Raw genomic sequence first — 23,279 nt, 5'->3', positions numbered from 1 at the left:
CAACCTCACCAACACGTATCTCTTGTTTTTTTTATTTTTTTATTTAATTTTATTTATTTATTTATTTTCCCCCCGAAGCCCCAGTAGATAGTTGTATGTCATAGCTGCACATCCTTCTAGTTGCTGTATGTGGGACACGTCCTCAGCATGGCTGGAGAAGCGGTGCGTTGGTGCGCGCCAGGGATCCGAACCCGGGCCGCCAGCAGCGGAGCGCACGCACTTAACGGCTAAGACACCGGGCCGGCCCTCTTGTTTTTTTTATAAAGGCCTAACAGGTGTGAGGTGATGCCTCATTGTGGTTTTGATTTGCATTTTCCTGATAATTAGTGATATTTAACATCTTTTCATGTACCTGTTGGCCATTTGTATGTCTTCTTAGGAAAAATGTCTATGTTCTTTGCCCATTTTTTAATCAAGTTATTTATTTTTTACTATTGATTTGTGTGAATTCTTTATATATTTTGGATATTAACCCCTTATCAGATATATGGTTTGCAAATATTTCCTCCTATTCTGTAGATTACTTTTCATTTTGTTGATTTCCCTTTGCTGTGCAGAAGTTTAGTTTGATGTAGTCTCGCTTGTTTATTTTTGCTTTTGTTGTCATATCCAAAAAAGTCATTCCAAGATCAATGTCAAGGACCTTTTCCCCTTTGTTTTCTTCTAGTTATTTTGTGGTTTCACATCTTACATTTAAGTTTTTAATCCATTTTCAGTTTATTTTTGGGTATAGTGTAAGATAAGAGTCCAATTTCATTCTTTTGGATGTAAATATCCAGTTTTTTCAACAGCATTTATTGAAGAGACTAACTTTTCCTCACTGTGTATTCTTGGCACTCTAGTTGAACAACAGATGACCATATATGTGTAGGTTTATTTCAGGACTCATTATTCTTTCCATTGATCTATATGTCTGTTTTTATGTCACTACCATAATGTTTTTGATTTCCATAGCTTGGTAATATATTTTGAAATCAGGAACTGTGAAGCCTCCAGCTTTGTTCTTCTTGCTCACAATTGCTTCAGCTACTCAGGGTCTTTTATGGTTCTGTATAATTTTAGGGTTGTTTTTCCATTTAAAAATGCTTTGGATAGTATGGACATTTTATTGATAGTCTTCCAATCCATAAACGTGGGATATCTTTCTATTTATTTGTGTCTCCTTTAATTTCTTCATTAGTGTTTTATAGTTTTCAGTTTATAAGTCTTTCACTTCCTTGGTTAGGTTTATTCCTAAATATTTTATTCTTTTTGGTGCTAATGTAAATAGGATTGTTTACTTTTCATTTGTTTTGGTGAGGAAGTTTGTCCCTGAGCTAACATATGTTGCCAATCTTCCTCTTTTTGCTGAGGAAGATTGGCCCTGAGCTAACATCTGTGCCCATCTTCCTCTATTTAATGCGGGACGCCACCACAGCATGGCTTGATGAGTGGTGCGTAGGTCCGTGCCCAGGATCCGAAACTGCAAACCCCAGGCTGCTGAAACGGAGCGTGCAAACCAACCACTATGCCACCGAGCCGGCCCTAAATGTGACTGATTTTTGCATGTTGATTTTGTATGTTGCATCTTTACTGTATTGGTTTATTAGTTCTAACAGCTTTTTGGTGGAGTCTTTAGGACTTTCCCCATATAAGATCATGTCATCTCCAAACAGAGGATTTTGCTTCTTCCTTTCTGGTTTGGATGGCTTTTATTTCTTTTTCTTGCTTAATTGCTCTGCTAGGGCTTCTAGTACTGTGTGGAATAGACATGATGAGAGTGGCCATCCTTACCTTGTTCCTGATCTTAGAGGAAAAGCTTTCAGCTTTTACTGTTGAGTGTGATGTTAGCTGGGAAATGTATTCTTAAGACACAATTTTTGCCACTTTTATGGCAGTTGAGGTCATGAAAGGTTAATTTCTTTGGAACTGAGTTTGTTGATTGGTAAGCAGAAGAGTTAAAAGGGATAGTGTATGAAACATACTTTGATTTGTAGAGGGTAGGGTTCTATGTAATTGTAAGGGTGACATTCAGGAAATTGTGATTCAATAGGTAAAATGATATTGGAAAATTATAATTCATGGTACATATTTGAATCACACTACGTAAATGTAGACTGCTGGTACTTGCTGCTATAGAAATAAGGTAGCCAGATTTGTGGTAATTGCAGCAATATTTGGAGATTCCAGCAAAGAATTTCAGAATTCGTAAAGAAAGATACATAATTAGGATCTAAAATAAGAATGGTCAACATATGATCTAATGCATCATTTCCCAAAGTGTTCTCCAAAGAACACAGGCCATATGTATCCTCTGAGAAAATATATGGTCAGAGATGTGGTAACCCACTCTTGGAGCTTCACAAAACATTAGCATATTAAAAGTACTGAGAAGTCCTATGGTAAATAAAACTGTTTAACCTTGTTACTTAAAGTTTCTTGAATTTAATTTAGAATGCTTTTTCCATTTAATATATATTAATATCCCACAGAATATGCTTTGGGAAATATTGGGCTAAAAAAATTATTTAAAATTAAAAAAATGAAATTCATGTTTTCATTAGTTATAATGAATACTAGCCTCTAATTCAATGCCTACTATGTAGTTGGCATGAAGTGTATGGTTGTTTTATATAAAATCTGAACTTCTTAACACGGTATAGCAGGCATCTGTTGTTTTTATTTGCCCAGCATCCGTTTCTACTTCTTCTCATAATGGTATCATGATTTGGATTTGTGAAGTTCTCCTGCCCCACGTTTAGTCTGTGAGTTTGCTTAGTACTGACCTGACCCACTGGTCAGGCCAGATCTGGCCAATCAAAACATTCCATTAGACTAGGCATTGTGATTTGTTCAAGGATAGGCATATGACTTAAAGTAGGCCAAGGAGGACTTTGCTGGACTGATGGGAAATAAATGTATTCTTTGTGCTGGGGTTGCAAAATTGGAAGAATGTAAGTCCAGAACTGCTGGTGTCTATCTTGCCGTTCTTGGAGAGGGCATGACTTTAATGATGCAATCACAAAAGAAAGAGATATTATTATTGAGCACCTAGAACCAGCTATACACAATGCCAGGATTTTTTGTTTAAGTTCCCTGTTACCTCAGTCAGTTTACCTTTTTGGTAATTTGGGTTGGATTTCTGTTCACTTGCAACATAAAGAATCCCAGCTAATACATGTGGGGTTTGTAAAAGGCCTTTCCTACTCTGACCTCTTCCATCCTCAGTCCCTCTTGCTCACTCTGTGATATAGCCACACTAGACTTCTTACAGTTCTACCCCAAGCAGCTGTTTTCTCTTAATGGAACACTTTTTGTTCCAAAGAGCTCAAAGAACCTCAGCTTAAACTTCACTTCTTCCAGGAAGCTCTGTCTTACCTCCTAATATCAAATGTACCTTTTATTTTTCCCATATCACCTTATCCTCAACCTTTCATAACACTTATCATTCCCATAGCACAACTTTGTAATTGCCTATTTGTGAATTTTTAATCCTTCATTAAAAACCTGTGGGGAATATGCAGATGCAAAGACCAAAAAAGAAAAAAAAAAAGAACACCACCACAAACAACAACAGCAACAGCAACAACAGTCATGGTAGCAACTACAAACAAATGGAAAAGAAAGAATTAATGGCAACAGAAGTAATATTAAGTGTTTTGCAAATACAGCAGGAAGCCCTTCTATCTTAATATGTGAATACTGAGAGAACGTATTGATAGTCTGAAAATGTCTGTAGCTAACACAATACTAAGGAGAGTATCATACCAGTGGAAGGCTATGTGGGACTTAAGAAGAGGACCACGTGTATGGAAGATGGCAGATCCCACTTAGGAGACTTGCTGCCTAGCTATAGGGAGTGTGGACTGTCGACAGCCTCCAGCTGTTAGCTCTGTCAGGATCTGCTTCAGCTGCAGGGAGCCTCCTTTCTTGCTCAAGGTCACACTCTTCCTAGAGTGTCCCACATCCTCTGACCAAGCAAGGCAGGGATATAAAGACTCTATTTCTGCCTGGTGGAGAACAACTTGGATGGGCAATACCCATTCCAGAGTACCTCACCCAGTTGAACAAGGCTCTGTTGGATCTATATCCCACCTTGACTTCTCTATCTGCCCAATCCTGCTTCTTGACTCTGCCTTTTACAAGGATGGATCCCTAATAAACATTTAGCACCCCAAACTCCATCTCAGCATCTACTTAACGGAGAACCCAACCTGCGATAACATGCGATAGGATGGAGGAGGAAAAGACAATTGTTATGACTAAAGAGACATATCTCCCTAGGGAGAGGTTTAGACATCAAAATAAGAGTGACATTTCAGAAATATCTCTACAAGTGGTTGGAGCCATTTAATAAGTCATACCTTTAGTTTTCAATTTTTAAAAGTTTTTGGTGTTTCTAATTAAAAAAATATTCTACTAAACCTTTGCTTGCTAGGCGAAATATCAGAACCCAGATGCATCATAACAACCATGTGGATATCGTGCTAATGTACTGTCACATTGGGCATGTAGTTAGAGAGAGTAACAGATTTTATTTCCTCTATAAGGAAAGGGTTATGTTAACACACTGCTAAGCAAATGTGAAATAAATGCTGGTGGAATTGTCAATAGGGACAACTTTCCAGGATTACATCTGCTTTCTGTTTCTCAAACATTCTTTCTGTTTTAATGATAGTAATGTCTGCTGAGTGCTCACCATGTATTAGGCCCCGTAGTAAGCACTTTCTGATTAGTTACTCATTTAATTCATTCAACAACCATATGAAGTAGGGACTTCTATTAATATTTCCATTTTACAAATGGAGAAATTGAAGTACAGAGAGCTTAAGAAATTTTCTCATAGTTACACAGTAAGTGTTGGAAGTGAGATTTGAGCTTAGTAAGCCACCATTGTGTTGCCCTGGAGTGGTCAGAAGAAATGGCTAACTCAAAGAATCTGGCAATTCAGGACATTGGAGAGGATGCACTGAAGAATACATCAAGTAATTAGGAAAGATGGTCAACCCCATCAAGTCTGAACTTAAAAGAAATATTTACGGTTCTACATATTAGAGTTTAAAAACTCTCTTTCTCTTTTGTTTTCTGACACAGGGACTATGTGATCTTATAACCCTAAAAAGCCTAGACATAGCTGGAAATATTATTCAGATATCCCATCAAGAGTAAGTAGAATCAACTTCTATTGTAATTGAAAAATAATTTTATTTATGCTATTGGGATTAGAAAAATATGGGCAGCCAGTAAACCCTCTAGTAATTGGAACCTTGAACTATAACAAGTGACTCAAAGATTTGCTTTGTTCTAGAATTTCAGAACCTGTTCTCTCCCATTTCTTTCTTTCTGTTCTGTGCCTGCTGAACTTGTTTGAACTAAGTAAACTCTGATTGCTATCATAAATATTTTAATATATTAGTTATGGGTAAACATTTTTTATTACACACTGCTTTTGGGCACCTCAGACTTTGTGGAAATACTACTTTCTGGAGCATAAGTTTTTATCCCTTGTAATTAATCCAAGTGACACTTCTATTAGTTGTTTTTAACCCATAAACAATGAAAACTGGACTTATTTTTCCATTTGGAAGTGAATTTTGACTTTGCTTTATTTCAAATAAGTGAGAAGCAATTGGTCTTGGAAAGTTCTAACTTTTGGGAAAGAAATGGCAGTTTTTCATACTGCATTTTTATATCTGAGTGAACATGTTTCCACATGCAAGGAAATAATTAGAAGCTCATCAGTCCGGAAGGTATTCAATAAATAGTTGTTGATCCATGAATTACTTTTTCTGATTGTTCAACTGCAAACTGAAATCTTAGTCTTTTTTACCCCCTAGAGCAATATTTTTACACTGAAGATGACTCAAATATGAAAAATGTCTGTTTTAGAGAAAACATACAGTTTTCTTTATTGTATTAAAAATATGTAACATAAAATGTAACATTTTAATCATTTTTAAGTGTACAGTTCTTTGGCACTAAATAGATTGATGTTGTTGCACAACCATCATCACCATCTATCTCTAGAAGTTTTTCATCTTCTCCAGCTGAAACTCTGTTCCCATTAAACACTAACACCCCATCCTCCTTCCCTCCAGCTCCTGGCAGTCACCGTTCTGCTTTATGTCTCTATAAATTTGACTGCTCTAGGTGCCTCATGTTAGTAGAATCATACGATATTTGTCCTTTTGTGACTGGCTTATTTCACTTAGCATCATGTCTTCAAAGTTCATCTATGTTATAGCCTGTGTCAGAATTTCCTTCCTTTTTAAGGCTGAATAATATTCCATTGTACATATATGTCACATTTTGTTTAGTCTTTCATCTGTCAAGGGACACTGGGTTGCCTCCACATTTTGACTATTGAGAGTAATGCTGCTATGAACATGGCTGTACAAATACCAGTTCGAGTCCCTGCTTTCACTTCTTTTGGGTACATACCTAGAGGTGGAATTAGTGGGTTGTATGGTCATTGCATGTTTAATTTTTTACGGAATCACCAAAGCGTTTTCCAAAAATATATGCTTTTGAATGTTTAATAAGAATTGGATGTTGTTAATATTGACTGGTAAATGCTACAAGATTTTATTCATCCTACAGGCCTTAGTTCAGTTCTCTCTGCTCTGTGATGCCTTCCCTGAATCCCAAAGTAGCCTTCTGGTGCCACCTCTTCCATGGTACCAGTGTGGTTTGTACCACATAGTGGAGAAATTCTTTTCAAGTCTGCCTTGTCATTAGATTGGAGGCTTCCAAACAGATGGAATAGGGCCGGCCCTGTGGCTTAGGGGTTGAGTGCGCGCGCTTCGCTACTGGCGGCCCGGGTTTGGATCCTGGGTGCGCACCGACACACCGCTTCTCTGGCCATGCTGAGGCCACGTCCCACATACAGCAACTAGAAGGATGTGCAGCTATGACGTACAACTATCTACTGGGGCTTTGGGGGAAAAAAGGAGGAGGATTGGCAATAGATGTTAGCTCAGAGCCAGTCTTCCTCAGCAAAAAGAGGAGGATTAGCATGGATGTTAGCTCAGGGCTGATCTTCCTCACAAAACAAAACAAAACAAAGCAAAACAAAACAAAACAAAACAAAAACAAACAGAAGCAATACTCTTTCTCGCCTCTATACGCACATTGTCTTGAATTTCAATTCAATAAGTACTTGTTAACTGAGTAAATAATGTTCTTAAACTAAGTATTAACTTTAACAGTGTCATCAACTCACAGTTTCTTCTACAAATGATTCTGTACTTACAATTTGGATAAAACACGATTACTTAGGTCTCATTAATTTAGAGTAATTTTGACAGGACCTCAGTCAGTTTTGCCTGTGTTTGTAGCACCTATTTCAGAAGTTTCTGTCAAAACTCTGAAATAAGACATCCTGTGAACTCATTTCGGCTTTGGTCCAAGTGGTTAAAATAAATTTTCCACGTTTGATAGATGGAGCAACTAATGGGATAAATCATACACTTAGAGGATAAATGACTGACTCTAGGACATGCTATGATTATCAGTAAAATAGAGTAAGTTTCAAAGTAATGGTAGTGAACTTTTAAAACAATTAATCCATGCTTCTTAGGAGGCAGAATAGTATAGAAATGAAGAACATGGACTTTGGTGTCATATATACATAGATTTGATGTCTTAATTTCCCATTTACTAACTTTGTAATCTCAAACAAGATGCTGAACTTCTCTGAGTTGCTGTTTCCTCATCTGTAAAATTGGTATATTAATACCACTATCCTCATAAGGTTGTTAAGTAAGATAATGATTATAAAACATTTTGTACATAGTGTTCAAGGAATGGAAACTATTATGATTATATATTGTATATATAATCTATACCAGTAGTGAAATACTACTAGTAATATATAATTATAGCGATCGTCCACTGTCTACTGGCATTAATAGGAAGAATTAACCTTGTGAAGTACATATTTTAAAAACTTTCTTTTTATTATGAAAAATTTCAAACATACATACAGAGAGGAGAGATAAAGGAAACTCCATGTACCCATTACCTATGGTCTTAACTCAAAGATTTGAAAATGTATTCTACAGAAGTGTCTTGAAGTAGCTTATTTTACTACCTCACAGCTCTTCTATTTTTTTACAAAAAAGGTCTTTATTTGAGAATGTTTTGCTGTTTTATGACCTAAAACTTGGTGTGTTATTTGGAAAATGCAATTATTTCACAGTAGTGTATTTTTTTATTCACATGACTTTTGAATATTTGACATTGAATTTTCACCAAGATTTTAGTATAAGAGTGTACATTAAATGAAGAGCTGCAGTAAGATAATGAGACTATTATAATTATTTATTTATATGTGTTGAATCAGAAGAATTTCTGGATTATTTAATTATTAAGAAAGATGCTGTCATGATCACATAGTGAATTAGCTGTTTTAGAAATATATTCATTCTTTTATTACCATGTAGTCAGATCTAGTACATGGGAGGCTTTAGTTTTTTCCCTTATCTCTTTTTTTTCTTCCCTTGATTTAAACTTTTAAAAAAAATTTAAAAACTTGTATAAACTATACATTCTTAAAATTTCAAGCAACAGAGAAATACAGAATAATAATGAAAGTCTCCATTCCAGGACCTCTACATGTGTGTTTCTTAAAAAAAAGTCTGTTAAAGCATTTTTTTTTCACATTAAATACTGTATCTGGATTGGTTTTATTATATTTAATTTTCCAGTGTGATTTTTCTTTTTTTTTTTTTTAAAGATTTTATTTATTCATTTTTTCCCCCCAAAGCCCCAGCAGATAGTTGTATGTCATAGGTTCACATCCTTCTAGTTGCTGTACGTGGGACTCGGCCTCGCGCTGGACGGAGAAGTGGTGCCTTGGGGCGCGCCCGGGATCCGAACCCGGGCCGCCAGCATCAGAGTGCGCGCACTTAACCGCTAAGCCACGGAGCCGGCCCTGATTTTTCTTTTTAAAGACGTACCATCTAAGTATCCAAAAGGTGTCATTAGTAGTAGAAACATCAGTAGAGAGAAAGCAAAACTCTGGGGCTGGTTTCTTGATCTGATACATCACTGCACGATTTGAGCAAATTCTCAGTGCCTCAGATAAAAGTATTTGATATCCAATTCCTATCTAAGACATGTCAAAACTATTCATTTTAATAGTTTGCAAAGTGTCCTGTGCTTCTTGGATGAATAGGGGTTGTTAAGATTTATTTTAAGATAACTATTTTCTTTCCTTCCATTTAGCTGTCTTGTCTTCATATATTCTCTGTAAATAGCATTGTTCTGATTATAGAAGTAACTAATTTATTGTAGAAAATCTAGAAAATAAATAAGTATAGAAAGAGCAAAGTATAAGGTGGCTCTAAGTTTACCTCTCAGAGAGTGTTTACTGTTGGATTTTTTTCTTCCAGTGTCTCATTTTTATATGTTCACTTAAAAAACTAAAATTGAAAGTATAATGCGTAAAGAAATGTGTATCTTGCTTTTTCGCTTAACACTATATGTTGAGCACTTTCCTTAAATGAATATTCTTCAAATATGTGATTTTTAATGATTGAATATTCTTCCTTTTCTCTATCATATATTCACTTTTTCTTACATTTTTATTTCTTGCTGGAATTGGACTTGGATTTTGAGTGAACAAGCCTTTGGGGAAAAAGATGATCTGAAATAAAATGTGTTTTATTTGCATGTCTTTTTGGGAGAGTAATATTTCTGAAACAAGGCCTGTGGTGGACCATACGGAAACACTGCCAGTTGTTCAGACAGTGAAGAAACAGTGATCCTTGGTTTATAGGTTTCCTAGGACTGCCGTAATGAAGTACCACAAACTGGGCCTTAAAATAACATGTCTCTGTGTTCTTATAAGGACACCAGTTCTTGGATTAGGGCCCACTCTAATCCATTATGCCCTCATCTTAACTAATTACATCTGCAAAGACTCTGTTTCCCAATAAGGTCATGTTCTGACATTTTAGGTGGACATGAATTTTTTGGGGACACTATTCAACCCATTATACTTGGGTAGAACAATGAGTTTTAGTATTTCTATTTAGCACCTTTCTCTGTAATAGATATAACTCTTCTATGTGAGGCTTATATGACAATTTAATTCGACAAAAATTTATTAAGTACCTTCTCTGTGGCCAGGCTTTCTTCTACGTGTTGGGCATGAATATTTGAAGAATTCCTACCTTTAGGGAACTCTGGGAAGGCAAGTAAACACATGTGGATGTTGCCTTGTAGGAACTTTCGAATTTGTGTTTTAAGAAAGCTCTAGAAATTGAAGTGGGCCCTGGGGACATCATAAGAAAAAAATACAGAAATTTAAAATTAGAAAAATTAAAGATACTGGCATTAATTAGCTTGGAAAGAGAAGGGAGGCAGGTGATAATTTCATTGGTGAATTCAAAATATGTAGGGGGAAAAGTGGCGAGTTGCCTTCATAACTTTTGACGATAGAAAAATTACATTTTGTTGTTATTTGCTGCAGAAGGATTTTGGATTAATTTCTGGGAGGAAAGGATTACCAACCTCTCTCTAGATTGTAAAAGAAAGAATAGAAAACTCAGTCCCTGAAGTAGTTATGATTCAGCCCTTTCAACAAGGAGAAAAGTAAATTACTGAGTTTTTTGGTTCCCTTGAAATAATTTTTTTTGTATCTTTTAAGCAAAGATCTTCTTTCTGTGGATCCTCTTTCCCTCAGGAGCCCAGTTATTTTTCAAACTGCAATCATTTGAAGAAAAAGTTGACCTGACAAAAGTGAGAAAAAGTTTTAATGATCATCACCAGGGGGCATCATGACATTTATCTTTGATGTGAAGTTTATAACCAAATATCATGTATAAAACATTTTCAGACCTAACAGAAAACTTCATATTTCTGTAACACTCTTGGTGAGAATCCTTCATTAGCAACCTATAACCACCTAAACTATTATTACTGCTTTTCAGACTGAGAAATGGCATTAAAAGTTATCTTTCTGAAGCAGTTCTGTGCAATTATCTAGTCATTTGCAGATTTGCAAAGCCACTTTGCATGTTATCAAATATATTTGATATTGAATAGCCCTTTAAAGATGACAGATTTGGTATCATTATTCCTGTTTGGAGCTGAGGATATTGAGGCTCCAGAGAAGTAGAGCAACTCCACAGCAGTTGCCCTCAAACTTGAGTGTGCATCAGAATCCTCTGGATGGCTTGTTAAAATGCAGATGGCTGTGCCCCACCCCTAGAGTTTCTGATTCAGGAGGTTGGGAGTCCAAGGATTTGCATTTCTGTTAAGTTCTCAGGTGATGCTGCTAGTGCAAGTCTAGGGACCACACTTGGACTTATACTCAAGGTTTCTGGCTGCAAGCCCAGGTCCTGTATTAGAACTTTGCCTCTGAGAGAGGAAAGACCGAGGAATCTATTCTTTGTCTCAGGAGTGACAGGCAGGGACAGTCTCTGTTATTATACACAAATAAATAAGACATTTCTTTCATCTAACTGGGAATTTGGGTTCTGAGAATTTCCCTGTGTCCTTGAGTAAAATGATACTCAGGGAACATTCCTTGAACAATTCAATTCTTGTATACTCTGGAAAATACTTCACATAGAAACTGGGATTTTCATATGTGAACACAAGGAATGTTTATAAAGTTGGAAGCTGAGTTTTTATGTTACTTACTCCTCTTCAGCCACACTGTGGATGTACTTGGTGCATATATGCCATTGACATAACTTCTTAAACATTTATTCATCAGCCAATCTAAACATTGGAGAGATTTTAAGTATGTGACTTGAAACACTAGATTTTATTTTGGAGAAAGTTTGGCAAGGCCAAATCTTCACCATGTAACTTTTAATTCTTTTTGTGTTTTGTCTTTATAAAGGTGGTCATATTTGAAACTCAGGTTTAGCTGAAACATTTACAAGGACACATATAAAAATGACAACTTATGAGAAAGTGCCTTGCTGAGAGTAGATATTGAAGAAATATGCTTAAAAAGATGTAAGTCATAGCCAATGCTATATTTTCCACAGTTGGTGCTTGCTTTCACAGTTTCAAATTCATGATATTAACGTTCATTTGAATTTATGGTCTCCATAAATAGATTCTGTGTCAGAGTTAAGAATCTTAAGTAACGTGTGTAGGCACATAATGTTTTTATATGAAAAAAAAAAGAATACAAAGAGAAAAAGCCTCATGCAATGGTGGTGTCACGAGAAAAATTATGCTTGGACTGTTTTGGGCTGATTACAGCACCTACTCCACTTCATCAGTTCTCCCTTTTTCCTTCGAGAATTCTTCAGAGTAATCATAAATCAAATTTGAGAGCAGTGCAAGCACTTTCCCCTTTTACAGTATGAGAAACACAGGAGAGAAAAAAAATTTAAGCAACTTTCCCAGAAGCACAAATCATTTGAATGGCGAAGAGAGGATTTGAATCCACTGTTCCCAAACAAAAATTGCCTCTGTCTAGGTTAGCGATTTACCAGTTGTGTGACCTTGAGCACATAACTCAATTACTCTGTCTCATGTTTTTCCTCTGTAAGTTGGGGATATTAATAACACTTGTATCCTAACATTTTTGGGAAAATGTCTGACACAATAGTTGATGCTCAGCAAATACAGAATGAATAAATGATTAAATGCGATAGCGTATATAAATCCTTTACTAGTGCTTGGTGGGATAGATATTAAATGTTATTTTCTTTTCATTTCAAAGTTTGGTCTTAGCTATTTGCCATTCAGTCTGTCCCAAGTGAAGGGATGTCTTTGCGGGCTTTCAGAGCCGTGGGAACACCTGAATGATGCTAACGTGCAGCTCTCAGGGAGACCGCTGATGTGTAAGCACGGTGTGCAAGGCGAGTGCAGTCTGTGTTAGCAGCACCCTCTTCTTCCTGTTCGCCATGTGCTCTTTGCCTGAGTAGCTGTCGCAGGTTATTTTTCTCTGCAGACCCATTTAAATTCCTCTGGCCTACCTTGGTTAGGTGATAAAACAGAACCAATAAACTGTCACCTGAAAGTGGGTTCTTCTTTCCTGGGATCTTCACCTTTGATTCTCTGTTTATTCCTGTCTCATCCTTTCCCCCTGCCTCTTGGCTCACTTGGTTTCTGATTGTCACACTGGATTTCTCTGAAAATAAGAAAGACCCCTCATTACTACACTCCTTTTTTCTTAGACCCTTAACTTGTTGCCTACTACTTATCCTGATGTCCTCTTTTTTTTTTTTTTTTTTGGTGAGGAAAATTGGCCCTGAACTAACATCTGTGCCAATCTTCCTCTCTTTTGTATTTGGGACGCCAACCAGTGGCTTGATGAGCAGTGTGTAGGTCCGCACCTGGGATCCAAACCCACAAACCCTGGGCCACCAAAGCAGAGTGCACGGGCTTAACCACTATGCCACCAGGCCGGCCCCCTGATGTCCTTTTTCTCCTTGGATACGTTTAGTTTAAAATGGTTTCTCTATTGATAGCCAGTGCTGACTGATTTTGATCCAGCCAGTCTAAGCATATCTTGCTATGAGGTCCTTGGTTCCAGACACTTGCCTGACATCGAGCCTGGTGCAGACCCTGGCTCAGTGTCACTCTCGGCCCCATGTCTGTCTAGTTCATAAACCCTAAATATTTCGTAAGTGCTCCCAGTGTCTTTGTTGTTTTACTTTTTTGTGCTTAATACAAAATCAAGTGAAGAAAGCCATTTTATTTTTAAATGACTCATCATTTCCAAATGAGCTGACCTGTTCAGTAGAATAATTTCCATATATGAGCAGTTACGTATAAATATGTGCACATGTATACAAATATGTACACATATACATAGGGAGGCCATTAGCTTTGGATGAAGAGAAATATTTCTGTGAAATTGATTGAACACTTGGAGAACACTTGGTTATTTCAAATTTCAGCATGTCCATAATCAAAAATGTCCTTGAGTGGTCAAAAGCACAATACAGTTGTGGGAGAGGAACTTCTTGGGAAAATGAAATTGTGATGTTTACCTTGTATTAAAACTTCTATCAAAACTTTTGAAACCCTTTTGCAAGATAATTAGAAAATAGCATGCAAGTTTGAAAATGGTATGCAGGGAAGTGTCCGTATAGCTGTGGTCAAAGACATCTCCAAATGTCTCCACAATCTAGTGATTTGGTTTGAAGTATCCACTTTGCTCAAATATCCATGAGAAATTCCAGTTGTCTACCTCATCCCCTTTGCTTTTCTGCCCCTTTCGAATAGCAACATTAGAGATCTACTTTGTTCTTGTTGCCATATCTAGAGTTTATTTTCTGTCTCTGGTGAACGTTAAGGAGAACTGTACCCTATCCTTGAAGCTCGTTAAATGCCTCTCTAAAATTTGACCTTAATTTGAAAATAGTGTATTTTTCTTTGGTTGTCAGTGCTTCCTTCAGTGGCTCAGTTTATTAGGAGATACACATTTAAAACAACACTCAGTGACCTTTAAAAAAATGGGACACAAGCCAATGCTTGCCTAATGAAAACCTCTTGTGGGCTCTGAGGTTTTATGTAAGTGATGTAAGCTTAGCTAATGTAGAATTGGTGGGTTCCAGAACTTGACTAAATGCTTTGCCTGTCACTACTTTTATAAGAATGAGATCATATTTTCTGCTGTTTCTTATATGGGGAGTGGGCAAGGAGGAAGGTGTTGAATTATATGTGATTGCTTCTTTTGCCATTCTAATTCTAAAATTTCATGAGATAGACTTTTTTGAAAGGAAAAGCATAGAGAAAATTCATAACATATTACCCTGGATACAATGAGGGTTTTGTTAAAACTGGTTCAAAAATTGAGGGCTCAATTAAGTTAGGGGGTATAACTGTTTTTCTCTGTTTAGCTAAATTAAATAATCTGAGCTCTGCCTTTCTACTTCTGTATGTGCTCCTATCAGAATTAAAGACAGGCTGGTCCTGGATGCCTGTAAGTGCTGCAAAGGGCCCTGTTCCACGTGCTATGGTGGTTAGTGAACAGAGTTTAGTTATCACTAGTTACCCTTGAAAATTTTATTCTTCTAGCCAAGTAGCTAAAGAAAGTGATTCAGGAGATAAAAGGGATGCTGCTTATCTTCCAAATGGAGAGTCCAGAATTTAAGTAAGACCCGCCTCACTTGTTGGGAGGAAAGGAGGATAGGGTTATTTGCTGCTCATGCAGTCAGTGTCAGAGCTCCTAGCTTTTCTGCCTTGTGATAAAAGTGGAGTTTAGATGGTTTCAAAGTGAGAGTTAGTATTTTTCAAGGAGTAAACCTAATAAAAAATGAGAAAAATTTTAGAGGCTCTGATTGAAATCCAATAATGCAGCTCTTATGTAGCCTGTTTAAACATTGATTTTCATTTAGATGAGTTCTTTCTGCTCCCTCCTGCCCCCTGCCTAAGCTGTGTGAAGGCAGGGATTTTTGTCTCTGTTCACTAATCTATATTCCCAACCCCTAGAACAGTGCCTGTTGCAAAGTAGGCACCCAGTAAATGCTTGCTGAATGGACGGATGGGTGGATGGATGGATAGGTGGTTATGGACTTTACCTAACAAACATAACTGCTTTACTTTGCCTGAAAAATCGAAACTGACTTGTGAGAATTAATATCAAAAAAGTTGGTCAAATGTGATGGTTTTCAACCAGGGAAGATTTTGGCCTTCAGAGATATTTGTCAATATCTGGAGACATTTTTGGTTGTCACAGGTGAGGAGTTGTGGTGGTACTACTAGCATTTAGTGGGTAGAGGCCAGAGATCCTGATAACCATTCTATAATGCACAGGACAGTCCCCCAAAACAAAGTATTATCTGGTCTAGAATGTCAGTGTCATGATTGAGAAACTCCAGTTTTAGGGATTTACTATTTATTCCTCTGTTTTCCAGGCCATAATCCTTATAAAATATATCCTTATCAAATAGATTTTAGAGTGCATAAGAATCAGAGTGGTGCTTGTTAAAATTTTGATGTCTTGACCTCATGCCTATACATTCTGAGTTATGCCTAATAATGCTTTTTGCATTAAAGTTTGATTTTCTTCTGTTAATCTAGCTCTATCAGCTCTATTTTACTTGTGCTTGCAGGATATATAAATTTTAATTCCTTACTTTCAAGCTTTCTATATCCTTAGGCTTTAGACCTATTTCTTATAAACAGTATATGACTCTTAATTTTTAAAAATCCAATGTGATAATCTTCGTCTTTAAATTTGCAGCATGTAGTTCATCTAAATTTAATGTAATTGCTGATTTATTTGGGGATAAATCAACATCTTCCTATATATTTTTAATTTGTTTCACTTGTTCTGTGTTCCTATTTCTCGTTTCTTCCCTTCTTTTGAAATTATTGGGTATTTTTATGATTCCATTTTTAAGTCTTTGCAAGGAATTTTATAGCATTTTATTATTCTTTTAATTGACTGCCTTAAAAATTTTTAAAAATCCTGCTTGCTTCATGAAAATGTATTATTAATGGGTAGTTATATCTTCCTCTTAGACAATGCAAGAACTTTAGGACACTTTAAATCTATTTACCCACCTCCATTCTTACATATTTTGTGTGTATTAGAATTCTTTTTGTATTTTAAAATGTTTTGTTATTATTTACACAGATGGTGTTCATTTAGATTTATCTGCAGGTTTAACATTTTTGTCGTTATTTATTTTTTCCTGTAACTCCAGTCTTCCTTGTGGGATTTTTACTGGGTATAGAATTCTAAATTGGTAATATTATATTTTACTTCTTTCAAAATTTTAATCCACTGTCTTCTAGCTTCCATGTTGCTGTTGAGAGGTCTGCTGCCAGTTTTCAGTTATCTACTGAAATTTTTAAGCTTGGCTTTTATTTCCTGGAACATGTTAAGTATAGTTGTTTTAATGTCTGAATCTGATAAATCAAATATGGAGGAGTACTTTTGGGTTGATTTCTGTGGTCTGTTGTTTTTGCAGTTTCAGAGTTCTCCAGAGAGACACTGTTCAACCCAGTGTACCATCTTTTCTTCTTATGTGCTTGGTTATACAGGCATGTCTCATTTTATTGTGCTTCACTTCATTGTGCTTTGCACATATTGCATTTTTTACAAATTGAAGGTTTGTGACAACCTGCATCAAGCTATTCTATTGTCACCATTTTTCCAACAGCAGTTGCTCACTTTGTATCTCTATGTCACATTTTGGTAATTCTCACAATATTGCAAGCTTTTCCATTATTATTATATTTGTTATGGTGATCTGTAGTCAGTTATCGTTGATATTACTATTGTGATTGTTTTGGGGTGCCATGAACCATGCACCATATAAGATGGTGAACTTAATTGATCAATTTTGTGTGTGTTCTGATTGCTCCACTGTTTCCCTGTCTCTCTCCCTCTCTTCAGGCCTTCCCTATTCCCTGAGACACAACAATATTGAAATTAGGCCAATTAATAACCCTGCAATGGCCTCTGAGTGTTCAAGTGAAAGGAAGGGTCTTATATCTGTTACTTTTAATCAAAAGATAGAAATGATTAAACTTAGTGAGGAAGGCATGTCGAAAGCTGAGATACACCAAAAGCTAGGCCTCTTGCACCAGTTAGCCAAGTTATGAACGCAAAGGAAAAGTTCTTGAAGGAAATTAAAAGTGCTACTCCGGTGAACACACAAATGATAAGGAAGTGAAACAGCCTTATCGCTGATATGGAGAAAGTTTTAGTGGTCTGGATGGAAGATCAAACCAGCCACAACATTCCCTTAAGCCAAATCCTAATCCAGAGCAAGACCCTGACTTTCTTCAATTCTGTGAAGGCTGAGAGAGGTGAGGAAGCTGCAGAAGAAAAATTTGAAGCTAGCAGAGGTTGGTTCATGAGGTTTAAGGAAAGAAACCATCTCCGTAATGTAAAAGTACAAGGTGAAGCAGCCAGTGCTGATGTAGAAGCTGCAGTAAGTTCTCCAGAAGACCTAGCTAAGATCATTAATGAAAAGTGGCTACACTAAACAATAGATTTTTAGTGTAGACAAAACAGCCTTATATTGTAAGAAGATGCCATCTAGGACCTTCATAGCTAGAGAGGAGAAGTCAGTGCCTGGCTTCAAAGCTTCAAAGGACAGGCTGACTCTCTTGTTAGGGGCTGACGCAGCTGGTGACTTTAAGTTGAAGCCAATGCTCATTTACAATTCTGAAAATCCTAGGGCCCTTAAGAATTATGCTAAATCTACTCTGCCTGTGCTCTGTAAATGGAACAACAAAGCCTGGCTGACAGCACATCTGTTTACAACATGGTTTACTGAATATTTTAAGCCCACTGTTGAGACCTACTGCTCAGAAAAAAAAGATTCCTTTCAAAATATTACTGCTCATTGACAATGTACCTAGTCACTCAAGAGGTCTGATGGAGATGTGCAATGAGATTAATGTTTTCTTGCCTGCTGACACAGCATTCTTTCTGCAGCTCGTGGATCAAGGGGTAATTTTGACTTGATTTTCTTAAATCCTGCGATTTAAGAAAAACGTTTTGTAAGGCTATAGCTACCAGAGATAGTGATTCCGCTGATGGATCTGGGCAGAGTGAATTAAAAACCTTCTGGAAAGGGTTCACCATTCTAGATGCCATTAAGAACATTTGTGATTCATGGAAAGAGGTCAAAATATCAAAATCAACAGGAGTTTGGAAGAAGTTGATTCCAACTCTCGTAAATGACTTTGAGGGGTTCAAGACTTCAGTGGAGGAAGTAACTGCATATGTGGTGGAAATAGCAAGAGAACTAGAATTAGAAGTGGAGCCTGACTGAATTGCTGCAATCTCAATGATAAAACTTGAATGGCTTGAGGAATTGCTTCTTATGGGTAAACGAAGAAGTGGTTTCTTGAGATGGAATCTACTCCTTGTGAAGATGCTGTGAAGATTGTTGAAATAACAACAAAAAATTTAGAATATTACCTAAGCCTAGTTGATAAAGTAGCAGCAGGGTTTGAGAGGATTGACTCTACTGTGGGTAAAATGCTATCAAAAAGCATCGCATGCTGCAGAGAAATCATTCATGAAAGGAAGAGTCAATCGATGCAGCAAACTTGATTTTGTCTTATTTTAAGAACTTGCCACAGCCACCCCAACCTTCAGCTACCACCACTGTGATCAGTCAGCAGCCGTCAACACGGAGGCAGGACTCTCCACTGGCAAAAAGATTATGACTCACTGAAGGCTCAGATGATTGTTAGAATTTTTAAGCAATAAAGTACTTTTTAATTAAGATGTGTACATTGTTTTTTTAGACATAATTCTATTGCACACTTAATGGATACAGTATAGTATAAATGTAACTTTTATATGCATTGGGAAACCAAAAAATTCATATGACTTGCTTTATTGTGATATTCGCTTTATTGCAGTGGTCTTGGAACCGAACCTGCAATATCTCCAAGGTATGCCTGTATTTGATTATATCCTGGACATTGTATTTGAAAAGTTATTTTTGAAATGACTTTAGGCTCAGATGATGTAACTTCCTAGAGTGGTTTTTATTTGCTTTTGCCATGAAGAAGCAGTATGACATCACCTTAATCAGATGGAGACGTTAATATGTACCACTTTAGTTTCAATGCTAAAGAGTCACCTAGAAAATTCAAAGCTATGCTGCTATCTGTGTGGGGCTGGATAATTTCTGATTTACCCTTACTTCTGTGTGAAAAATCCCTTTCTGGTCTTAGCATGGTAAGAGTGGTTTTAAATGCGGGACTCATTTCTCTGGCTATCTGTCTGCTCCTAGATCTTGTCTTGGTTATTCCTGATGGTCTTATTAGCTCTTTGATGCCTTTAAGAAGATTTTAATATATTTTTATTTATATTGGGAGATTTTGTCTGAATTACCTTGTTTTCTATTACTGGAATTGGAAGTTTTTGATAGATTTCATTAAGGCACTGAGAAAACTTGATTGACTTCATTCTGAAAAACTCATTTACCTTCCTCAAAAACCAATACATTTCCTTTTCCTTAGTGAACATTCACCTCTGCTCTTTTCTGGGGCTCCTCTGCAGGTATCCAAGTTTGAAGTCGCAAAGCACTCTAACTGAGGCTCAAACTGTTGGGAGGGTCTCAAGAATCTTGTCTTTGATGTGAGAACTTACCTCTGTCTTGCTCCTGCCTCCTGCAGCTTCCGCTTTATTTGCTTGCTTGTGTATTATTTTCCTGCTCCATTGTCCTCCAGAGGACTCTGTTCCTCAGTCTTCCAAGACCACTCTAAGGTAAATCTGTTTAATAGCTGCATTACATTTCTATTATAGTTCTATTTCCTTTTTAATTTTAAAAGATCATTAAAATTATAGAAACCTTTAAATTTTCTTTTTGCCTTGAATGCCAAGAAATTCACAACAAAATTAAAGGATTACATTATTAATCTTTTATTAGATCTAAAGTATTAGAATCATTTTTTCTGTATTTTTGAACTCTAGTTTTATTGGCCTCAATTTATAAGTCTTCTATTATAAACCAGCTAAAGCTCTTGGAAGATAATTGAGAATATATTAAAATACATACCAAAACAAAAGTAAAAGCCGAAGCCCTGACTGAGAAGGTATCCCAAAAGACTCTCAAGGATCCCTGTATAAAATTGTAGGGCATTTCAGAACATTTTATTTGTAATCAGCAGTGAGGGTAGGAGGGAGGAGGATCAATTTTCTCATTATTTCTAGGATTTTTGTAAGATGAGGATCAAATAAATTGATGGAAAACTGCCTGCTACTCTATAACTTTGGCTTTCTCTTGCTTTTTCCTCTAGGTGCCCATATGCAAAAAATCACACAGCAGTGTGCAGAGTAGGTATAAGGGTGAAATAGGTACAGTTATTAGTGACAGTAAAGATGGAAGGTGCTAGAACATGATGGGGGTGGGGGGGAAATCACTTCTATGTCAAGAAGACAGCTACCCAGAGGTGTCAGGAAACTAGGCCCAGAAAGTAGTTCTCTTTTTTTTTTAAGAACCAGTGAAGCTTTCCTTTGGGAAATTCTGGCAAGAAAATTCCATGGACTGGAGCCTGAGGATTAGGAGAAGAACCATCAGGGATGGGCAAAGGCCGTCAGAGGAGGGATACTTGTTAGTCTCTGATATATTCAGGATTGCTAGTGAGAGTTTCCTTTACCTAGGTCACAGATGCTCGGTGGAAACAGTAATGTGCCAAGGGGGGATATGTAAAATTTAGTTTATAAAAACAAACAATGATAACTAATATTCTTTGAAAAGTATGCAGTTGGTTTTATGCTAAGCACTTTAGAAGCCTCATCTTATTTAATCGTCATTATAGCTCAATGAGCTAGGTACTATCACCATTCCTATTTTACAGATGCAAAAACTGAGGCTTTGGAAGAGATTAGGGTACCTTTGCCCAACACTATAGCAGAACTGAAATTCAAATCTAGATCACTTCAAAGCCAAAATAAACTTAATTACTAGTATTACTTTTAGAAATACACTATGCCAGGTTATCATATATTGTTCCTGTCTGTTTGTTAAGATTGTATGTTCTTTTAATTGTGATGGAAGGCATGGTGAGTTGAACTAGCCAGAGAGGACTGATCCCTGCACCCTCTTCCCTCTGCTGCCTGGCCCCCTGTGCTCCTATAGGCTCTAACTTACTTCAGAAAATTGAAGTCAAGCCTCCTGGAAATGTGTTCTTTAGGAAAACTGAAAACATAAGTTCATTTGAGATGAGGAGTTGATATTAGAATTGACTCTGAAAGCTCTCGCTGAAGTGGACTTTTTGTGCCTAGTAATTAGGAGGAACAATTGGCAGCATCTGGAGTCCCCTAAAGAAGGAGAAGAAGACAGGATACTGGGGTTGGAGAATTCTCAGGCGCTGTATCTGAGAGTCTGTTGCTGGCATTCCTGGATTAAAGGGGAACTTCAAAGAAATTGCAGGTGTGGCTTTCTAGAAGGATACGCTAGTGAGAGAGCAGAGCTGCACATCAAGGGAATAATTCCAAACAGAAGGTAGTGGGTTAGTAGAAGGCTTAGACATGAAGCTGTGCAGTGGATGTCAGGGACTGACTCACAGATGGGGAGACAGTCGGTGACACTGAGGAAAGCTGAGTGTGTCACTATGGGGAGACCGTGAGACTTTTCATAGTGTAGTTTTTTGTTTCAGAATATACAAATGTTGCTTACTTTCCATTTCTTATGCTTGCAAGTGGGGAGTTGGTGCTAATCTATTAAAATCTTTTGGTGGCTAGATGCTCACAGGTGTTTGGGTGGTTATCTGGACCCGAGACATTTTTCCATGCACATCTCTGTCTCAAGAATTACAACTGCACACACACAACTCTAATAAACACATGTAGTTAATAAGTATTCCATTTCTATGTAATATTAGATTTATTTTGATCTTTCTTTTTTCACATTAATGGAAAAAAGTATGATGGGTGAAAACAGCAGATAGACAGGGTCTGGAGTCAGACAAACCTGGGTTTGAATTCCAGCTCTGACACTTACGTTTGATTTCTTATGATTCCTGCAGATGACCGCCCATTGCAAGAGATCCCTAAGTTGGCCAGAGAAGAAGACAGGTTTTTCTTGGTGGATTTACAAGTTAGCTTTCCACGGGAAAGTGAGTGAGTCACGATTTTGGTAGTGACCTCTTCAGGTCCTAGTGGGATGAAGAGCAGCTGGTGTGCTGTCTCCATTGGAGGCAGTGTTGGGTAGTAGAAGACACACTAACTTTCCTGGGCTGTATGTGAATTCTCGTTTTGCAGCTTCCTAGTTGTGTGACTATGGGCAAGTTTTCTAAAGCCCTGAACTTCAGTTTCTTTATCTAAAAAAACAGGATAATAATACAAATGATACTGGCTACTGTGATAATTGACTGAGCTGGCAAATATAAATCACCAGAAACATAGCTAGTGTTTTATATATTACATTAGTCCTAATTCCCGTCTTTGCCTATCACCATCAAATCACAAGCATGTCCCCCCACCCCATACACACTCTTGCAAGTGGTGTGGGACTGCCACTGTGATGTCAAGGCCTTAGATAAGTTGTGCTAGAAGGTGTAATTATTGCTTCCTCTCCTGCTTTTTCCCTAGTTTATCTTTTGCATACCTTGGAGCCCCTGGGGCGATCTAACCCAGACTGTGAGAGAATGAACAGGAGAAGAGAGTTGGAGGAATAATAAATGGAAAAAATATAACCTATGAATACTTGATGAGTATTGTTGGAAATCTAATGTTAGCAACATATATTTTTTTAACTTTATAGCATGAAGAGGAATTACAGTTTATATTCCTGGATCAAAGATATACTCTGTAAAGCAAGAACAAAATAAAATAAAACAAACATGTAGCTTATGTTTAATATTAGAGTGGAAGCGGCCACTTTACAAAATTA

The 23,279-nt window shown here is 37.0% G+C and overlaps 1 protein-coding gene and 1 long non-coding RNA gene across 2 annotated transcripts in view; both read left to right on the top strand.

Annotated features, from left to right (window-relative positions):
- Positions 1-23,279, top strand: part of LRRC69 (leucine rich repeat containing 69) — a 92,074-nt gene that overhangs the window by 33,443 nt on the left and 35,352 nt on the right. The window contains 2 exon segments of the mRNA XM_014788045.2: positions 5,074-5,148; positions 8,948-8,959. Coding sequence (XP_014643531.2) covers positions 5,074-5,148; positions 8,948-8,959 — 87 coding nt within the window.
- Positions 20,693-23,120, top strand: LOC147914024 (uncharacterized). The gene is made up of 3 exons (XR_015555987.1): positions 20,693-20,719; positions 21,671-21,818; positions 22,414-23,120. It is a non-coding gene; the product is annotated as an uncharacterized LOC147914024 (long non-coding RNA).

Source organism: Ceratotherium simum, chromosome 23 (genome assembly GCF_057802395.1).
Source record: "Ceratotherium simum simum isolate JZ-2026a chromosome 23, ASM5780239v1, whole genome shotgun sequence".
NCBI lineage: Eukaryota > Metazoa > Chordata > Mammalia > Perissodactyla > Rhinocerotidae > Ceratotherium > Ceratotherium simum.
This window is presented reverse-complemented; position numbering and strand designations above follow the sequence as displayed.